This window comes from Phasianus colchicus, chromosome 14 (genome assembly GCF_987193195.1).
Source record: "Phasianus colchicus chromosome 14, bPhaCol1.hap1.1, whole genome shotgun sequence".
Classification (NCBI taxonomy): Eukaryota; Metazoa; Chordata; class Aves; order Galliformes; family Phasianidae; genus Phasianus; species Phasianus colchicus.
In genome coordinates, this window is record NC_143449.1 from 8,924,755 (window position 1) to 8,932,889 (window position 8,135).

At 53.3% G+C, this 8,135-nt stretch overlaps 1 protein-coding gene across 1 annotated transcript; it reads right to left on the bottom strand.

Annotated features, from left to right (window-relative positions):
• Positions 1–4,092: 4,092 nt before the first annotated feature.
• LOC116229723 (BTB/POZ domain-containing protein KCTD12-like) lies at positions 4,093–7,167 on the bottom strand. Its single transcript, XM_031594396.2, has 2 exons — positions 7,050–7,167; positions 4,093–6,012 (listed from the first exon to the last, which is right to left on the bottom strand). Exon 2 carries the CDS (start codon positions 5,987–5,989, stop codon positions 5,105–5,107), a length of 885 nt encoding a protein of 294 aa, XP_031450256.1. The 5' UTR covers positions 5,990–6,012; positions 7,050–7,167; the 3' UTR covers positions 4,093–5,104.
• Positions 7,168–8,135: the final 968 nt, after the last annotated feature.

Sequence of the window (8,135 nt, forward strand, 5' to 3'; positions counted from 1 at the left end):
AGGCTTAAATCAGGGCAGGGACGTTCAGGCTTCAGAAACCTCTGCTGTTCAATCACCCGTCTGATCAGACCTCGGGAACAGTAGACACCTGCACTGCACCAGCACCAGCACTGCCTCCTTTGCCCTCCTCTCCCCACTTTGAAGAATAATTCATTTCTTATGTCCATTGGGCATTTAGGAGTGCAAATCCCAGAGCTGTAGTGTGGGTGCTCAGAGCCAGTCTGGCAACATCTGTGGCTCAAATAATAAGCTTTAACCATCGGAGCATCTTTGATACTCCAGCTGCCTCCATGGTGACAAAAATAACTGTCTCTTCATATCCTGCAAGGGTTCAGCAGGCTGCTTGCCTGTACAGCTCACGTAAAGCAGGGAACACACAAGGTCTGTTCTCTCGTGTGCTTTTGTTGCTTAAGGGTTGAGCTCATGTCTGGGCAGGGGAAGGGGACTGGAGGAAGCTGGGCATTGGAGTGCCAACCAAAGAGCTCTCTGAAAGGCCCTGGGTGTCAGAATGAGCTGTGGTGGCCTTGATGTGGTTCCTGTCCTCAGGCGTTGACTCTAGCATGAAGTCAGCCATGGCATCAGCTTGAGAGAACATACCAAGGACCTCAGCCATGGAAAAAGAGGATGCAGTGTGTTTTCCTCCTCCCTGCCTCGCTTAGAGGTCCTCTCAGTGATGATAGGAGAGGACCATGATGAGGCCAATTTCATCTCACTTGCTTCAACTACCAGAAACGTGATGCCATTCCTGCCTGTTAGTCCCTCACTAGCATTTGCCAAAGCTCCTAAATTCATCCAGGAAGGCTGGGCTTGTACAGCTCCTCCAGTACCCCCTGCCAGCTGATTTGTGTTTTGCACACAAATGCTTTTCTTAATGCTCTTTATGTCCCTGATTAGAATTGCAAGAGAGGGTGGCATGCAGCAAAGAGCTGAGCTTATCCTCCATAATGGTGTCATGTTCATCTGCCTCCTGCTGAATCACATCATCCAGTTTGGGACTGGAAGTAAATTGTGGGGCTGAGTGAAGTTTTCTGTTCTCCAGAGTATTATCTGAACAGGGGGAAAATGGATTTCTGATGGAAGATTCATCTTGCTGCCTGGGATGTTGGGATCCTTAGGAGTCATGTTAAAGGTAGTGCTGGCAAAGTGGGCCCTGCAGCACAGTGCCTCAAGCCTGGAAAAGGGTAAGGAGGGAAAGGGGACACACAGCTGGGATGTAGTAATTGTTCTATGAGGTTGAGCTTCATTTAGATGAAATCTGTTGTAGCCTGTTTGCAAGAACATTTTTCAATCAGATACTGCACAGCTCTCCCAGGGAGGTGGGGTGATAACTCCCAATCATCTACAACCTATGGACTATGCAAAACCTTTTTAACTGAAAAACCTTTCAAGAAAATCATCTGCAAGTCACAAAGTCACCAGCTTAAGCTCAGAAAAAGCTGTCAGCACAGACTGAACAAGCTTCCTTTGGTAAAGTGCTTATGCAGCTCTCCATCTTCTGATGTGCTGAGCAGTCTCAGGTCTCCTCCAGGTTGGGATTTCCAGGTGGTAGATGGGGATTCTGCATCTAACCTTTCTGTCTTCTGCTCTTTCAGGAGGCAAGGACCCCTGTAAAGACCTCCTTATCCTCTCCCTAGCCACAGATATTGATCTCCTCCATCCTTATTGCATCCTGGCAGGACAGAGCAGAGCTTCTGAAACAACCAGGCATTTCTGCAACCAAAGTGCTCCCTCATGGAGGGGCTGAAAACAGACCCAGAAACAAAATGTTTCAGATGTTCTATCATGGTGGCAGAAGTGTCTGATGGAAACAGATGGGATTTGGCTTTTGTTTCACAGGGCAGGCTGCTCAGATCTGCATTGTTGTGCAGAACAAGACGCCGAGAGAGCAATAACCAGCAATTTGTGGGCAGGGCGCTTGCCTGGGAATGCAGACCCATGGGTTCACCTTCCCACTTATTTGAATGAGTGATATTATTTTAGGATGGATGGTTTTCTAGGGACCTCTAAATGAAAGGGTGAGTTACATTATCCCTCAGCGGGAAAACAAGCTTTGAAAGCTCAGCCTCCCCCCTTGAACACAGAGCCCTGGCTTCTGAAACTCAGCAGCTGCTGCAGCAGCTTGGGGAAGCTTTGTGGTGAGAGCAACCACTGTCCCAAGGGATGCTCTCACCCACCGTGCTCCATGTTCCTCCGTGAGGGATCCCATACTTCACTGAGGCCACCTTGGGAGGTTGTGGGCTTCTTGTGGCATGCTCAAACCCACCCGCAAAGCAGGTGGTCTGGCATATAGAATCATAGAATCATTAAGGCTGGAAAAGACCGTTAAGATCACCGAGTCCAACCATCAACCTGTCAAACATAGGGATGGATTGGCTTGTATGCATCTATCTTAATGCAGTCCCCACCTCTCATTCACAGCAGGGCTCCCTTCAGGAAAGCTGATGACGACTCAAGGCAGGTCAGATTGAAAGAATCACAGGGATACCTCCTGGCTGGGGACTTCTGCAAACACATGACTAATCCCCCAACACACGTGCAACCCATCCTGATTTACTACGGATGCTGACAGCAGTTGGTCTGCCCACGCATAGCCCACGTGCCCATCCATGAAGGTGCCAGCAAAGGCACCCACCACTGAGCTGGGATAGTCAGCTCCTTCTCGAAGCCCTGGGGATGAATGAAGAACAGGGCTGCTCTCCTAGGAAGGCAAAGATCACCTCCAGGTCCAGCAAGCTCGAGGGAAGCAAACTGAGCAAGACCCAATGCTTCCTTTGAGCAGAAATGCTCAGGAGAAGAAGTAGCAGGCAAAAGAGGTGACACCAGGAAAGCACCTTCTGCCCTTTTTCCTTGAAACCCTGGTGAAAGAGAGCTTCCCCCCTGCCCTCAGCCACCCACTTCTTTTTGCCCTGCTTGAGTGACTTGCTGTGATGGCTCAGAGGATAACAACGTCGATCAGATGATTTTCTGCACCACCACTTCTATGCACATTGTTTCTCCTAAGGATCCAATTAACCAGGCTCTCCTCCCAGCCATGGGCTGTAGCAAAAGCACGCTCTTTCTATTACTGGATGTATTCAAAGAAAATAAAGAGAAACAGCCCCAAATTTGTCAGAGCTGAGAGAGTTAGACCTCAGCAACAGTATTTTTACATAAAGCATCAGTTTTCATATGATGCAAAACCATTCTGCTCCAATCATATTTTGCACGGGGTACAGCCCACATCACACAGCCCTGCAGATTGACACCACATTGACTTTGTTATTATGGTTTCCCAACTGGGAAAAACACTTTATCCCAAGAGATCCATTTTTTCAGATCAGTTCCAAAGGGGAAAAGCAAATATCTTAACACTGGCATTACTCATAAGGCAGCAATTTCTTTTTTCCAATCAGTTCTAATTGCTTAAAAAAGAAAATCTTTAGTTTAAAAAAAGCCCACCAACTAAACGGTGTCCGTCCTCCCCTGTGTAAAAGGATTTTAATTCTGCCCTTCACCCTCTCTGAAGAGCTAAAGTTCCCTTTTCTCTTTTGCAAGCTGGTTGTAATTTCCTCTTTAAAGTGCTGTTGCAATGAGGAATGTGCCCTTATAAAAATAGCGCTTTCACCTTCTGCTTCACACAGAATGCTTCGCCGTAAAGTTGTAGCTATCCCTGTATGCCAGAGGGCTTCAGCCCTCCTGCTTCTCTGGAAACCAGCTGCAAGCCTCCCTCCTGGCTGAACCCTGGGCAGAAATGACTCTTTGGCTCGCATCCAGCTGGCAAAGCTCCCTAACCCAGGGCTTCACCTCTTGCCGCTCGAGGAGATGAGAAACAAGGCAGGGAGGTGTGTGCTGGGATGCTGAGATCCAGCACAGCCATGGGGAGGGATCAGGGGATGGACCAGGGGAAGACAGCGGGTCATTTGGGATCGCATCAGCATGCCTGCAGGACTGGGAGCTGTGGTCCAGCTGGGAGGGCCCAAAGAGGAGGAAAGGGGCAAAGAGAGGAAGATTTGAGTTTGAACACATGCACTGATGCACATCACCCATTGCCCTGCTCAAGCAACCCCCCCGGGTGCACACACAAACCTCCTTGCAGACGCACACACGGGCGAGTGGGTTTTGTTCCTTTATTACACATCGCCCAGCAAAGCAGCAGCCAGCCCTGACAGGCTGCAGAGAGCTGCGAGTGGAGAGACCTTCAGAGAGACTGCCCAAAGTGCAACAGTATTCACATTTGGCAATTATTCCTTTGGACCTACAGCACTGAGCCCAGATGATGCCTCCAGTACAATCCTAACCCATCCCCCTGCAGCCTGCAGAGAGGGGAGGGCACATTTTGGACAGCCCTCCAAGGACTTTGAGGGATGTGTAAGCATTTGACGCCCTACAGTAACAAGCCTCCCCCCACCCGCCTCCCCCCAACAAGCATCTCAGTCCCTACCCACCCCGATCCCCCCCACTGAGGCACCCCAGGGCAGCAGTGATGCCAGAACCAGAAACCCTGACACAGGGTGAGGGTGTGGCTTTAGCTAACCTTCCCCAGCACCGACAGTTGAAACGCTAAGCTGCTTACAGGGGCTAATGGCAAAATATCCATGATGTGAGGCTGCATCTTCCCTCCAGCTGCCCTCCTCTCTGCTGCCCACCTTTCTCCACGTCCTTAACCCAACACTTGAGCTCCTCAGATGCTCAAACATGGTGTCTGCAGCATGGTCCCGCTTGGCTGCAGGGCACAGAGCATGAGAGCCGAGTTCAGTATCCATCACAGATGGATCCTGGGCAGATGGGATCCTGGCATAGATGGGATCCTGGCACAGTTTGGTGTCCCATTCCTCCCACCCAAAACCCACGCTGTGGCAGTGTCCAAGTCCACACGTCCGGGAGGGCTGGGAGCTACTGCAGGATTTGGAGAGAGGGAAGGAGTCTGGTGGTCAACAGCTGCTACAAGGAGGAGCCAAACAGGTTCGAAGTGGAGGAAGGAGGGGAAAAAACCCAAGAACAAACTCAAAAAGGAGACAAAAAGGGAACGCTGGGATTCAGGGGACGGATGTCTACCTTCTAAAGGCAACAGGAGAGGAAAGGGAGAGTTGGCGTTCGGTGGTTGGGCAGGTGTTTATTTTTGGTGTCACTCACGATAGAAAACATATTCGGTGTAAGAGGTCCAGATCCTGTCGTCTGTCTGGTCGTGGGCGAAGGCACAGGTGCCTGTGGAGTTGCAAGCCACCATGTGGAAGCCAGCGTCGGCCAGTTTGTCAAAGGCTTGCTCCAGGAAGGTGAATTTGAGGTAGTACCGGGAGGTGTACCTCTCCGGAGGCCTGTCTGGGTCCCTGCTCTCATTCAAGGTATCCCCAAAAACCTCCTTGGCCAGCGACGTCTTGCCGCAGACCATGATCCGCGCCACCCGGCGGAACTTGGCATCCGTCTGGCTGTCCCTGCCCAGCGTGTAGGAGCCGCGGTAGCCGATGGTGATGAACCCGGCCCTGCGGATGTCTGGGCCAGCAGCGCCTGCTGTGCCCGTGCCCCCGGCACCTCCTGCCCCGGTACTGTGGAGCGCGGCGCTGGCAGCGGTCAGGCTGCGGGCGGTGTCAGCGCTGGGGGACAGCTCCTCGGGGTCACTTTGGCACGGGTCGTCCCCTAGTGAATTCTGCTTGCTGAGCTTGGGGGCCAGCATCTTCACCAGCTCAGGCAGCATGAAGTACTCAGCCTCTCGCTGCAGCCGGCTGCGCTCCGGGAAGTGCTCGGGCAGCACCAGCTGCTGGTCCCTCATGTAATCCAGGATGTAGCGGAAGAGGAAGCCGTCCCGATCCACGAAGAAGCGACCCTTGCTGTCACGAGCCAAGGAGCGGACGTTCTTCTGCGTGAACATCTCCCAGAGCAGTGAGCCCGGCACGCTGATCAGGGTGGGGTGCCGGGTGATGTAGACTTGTCCGCCCACATTGAGCTCAATGATTTCAGGGAAAGGCAAATCCTCGCTGGGTTTGGCACAGCCCGCGCTGTCCGCCAGGGCCATTGTGAGCTACTGCTTCTTCCCACCTGCAACAGAAAGCAGCACCACGCCCGGGTTAAGCTTGCCAGCCAATGTCGTCCCGCCAACCCCAAACCCAATCACACTCCCTTTCCACCTGTGAGCAGTATGAGATCAGGCCCTGTCCCTGCGGCAGCCTGGAAGTCAGCTCTCTTCTCTAATCCTTATCTTGGATTAGCATGCCAAGGGAGCAGGAGGGGAGTTAATGAACCACAGGGCTGTCAGAAATGCAGGACAGAGTGGCTGTGCCGTTGGCACTCCTACTCCATGCTCGCTCCTGGAAAGTACTCAATAGAGGCTCAGGCCAAGATGAGGACTGCTGGGATCTCCCCAGCCGTGAAGCACTGCGCTGCAGACCCAGCCATGGGTCAGATACCCCACAGTCATGCATTTTCCACAGCCAAGCTGTTTATTTAACATTGCTGGACACCCCAAATTAGCATTCACATAAACCTGGCTCCCAGTCCAGCCCACACTCTGTGCAGTAGTTTGGGACTGAAGGGAAAAGGGATTTCCCTGCAGCAACCCTGGTAGTGCTGCCCGATGCTCTGTGTGTGATGTGATGCCAGCACAGCTCTCAGGTCGCTGAGCCCCCCGCGAGGCCGCGTCCCGCATCCACAGGACATCAGCAAGCACTGCCACATCCTCATCTCCTGCCGTACGGCTCTGTGAGAGCGGCACCAAAGGATCCTCAACTCGAATTACACAGAAATCGGACGGCAAAGGCAAAACTCGCCGGTGGGGAGAGCCGAGGCTGAGTTTTGCATCCGCGTGTCCTTCCAGTTCATAGCAGAGGGACTTTGGTGAGAATGAGCTCTGAGCTCGGGCAGGGATGGAACGGGAGTCCCCCCGGCTCCCCTCTCCTGCGTCTGCTCCTCGGTGGCTTTGAGTCCGAGACCATTTTGGGGGGAGGATATGCACAGGGCAGTGGGGAGGACATACAAAACCACCCCCCGTGCTCAGCGGCTGCGGAGCCGGAGCGGCTCCCGGGGCTGCTGGCGCTTCGGGGTCGCTCCCGTTCCCGGTTCCCCGCCGCCTCCGTTACCTCCGCTCCGCCGGGCAGGGCGGGCCCAGCAGTGCCGCTCCGTGCCGCTCCGTGCCGCTCCGTGCCGCTCCGTGCCGCTCCGCGCCGCGCTGTCCCTCCGTGCCGCTCTGCCTGCCCGGCTCTGGCCCCGCTGTTTTATAGCCGGGAAAGCTGCGAGCGCCTTCCCCCGGCGGCCCCGGGCCCGCCTAGCCCCCGCCTTCTCTCCCCGCCTTCTCCCTTTGCTGCTCACCCCCTCTGCACTGGGGAGCTCCGGGCGTAGGGGGGTCCTCCTCCAAATTAGGGATTGGTCCTTGATGCCCTCGTCCTGCAGGGAAATCCCTGTGGCACCTACACTGCAATGGCACCACGCACAAAGTGACACGCGTCCCCAGGCTAACGATGGCCAGGCTGCCCCTCATCCTGCAGCCTGGCCTCAGCCATCCTCCGTGTTCCCACATCTGTACCCCTTTCAACCCCCCTCTCCCATCGCCATGGGGTTCCAAATGTCCCCGGATGCACAGGGACAGCAGAACCCTGCAGCCACAGCCCCATGCACTGCTTTGTCCTCACCCGTGTCAACACCCATGTCAGGCCTAATGAGGACACCGTGAGGCAAAATGCAGCTGCAGAGCCCTGACCTGAGATTATCTGCGATTTCATTTATGTGACATCTGTCAAATTTTGTAAGGGCAGAAAGTGTAATTTTTTCTTCACCTGGTGTTCAGACCTTGCTCAGAAAAAGCGCCCCAAACTAAAGAAAGAAATAAGCAAAACAACAACAACAAATTTGGGAAGAGAAATAGGGACTTTCAAAACATTATAATTACTTTTTAAACTTCAACATTCTATTTCACCTGTGAACAATAGAACTAAAAAGAAAAAGATGTTGAGGTCGAAGAGTTTAATTCCTCTCCATCGGTTTGTTGTGTAGCTTGATAAGAGGTGGCTATTGAACTGTGTGGGTGTGTGGATGGATGGGTGGATGGATGGATGGATGGATGGATGGATGGATGGATGGATGGATGGATGGATGGATGGAGGGATGGATGGATGGATGGAGGGATGGATGGATGGAGGGATGGATGGATGGATGGATGAATGGGTGGA

Excerpts from the sequence above, each read along its gene's own strand:
- LOC116229723 (XM_031594396.2), bottom strand. The coding sequence starts at position 5,989 with ATGGCCCTGGCGGACAGCGCGGGCTGTGCCAAACCCAGCGAGGATTTG.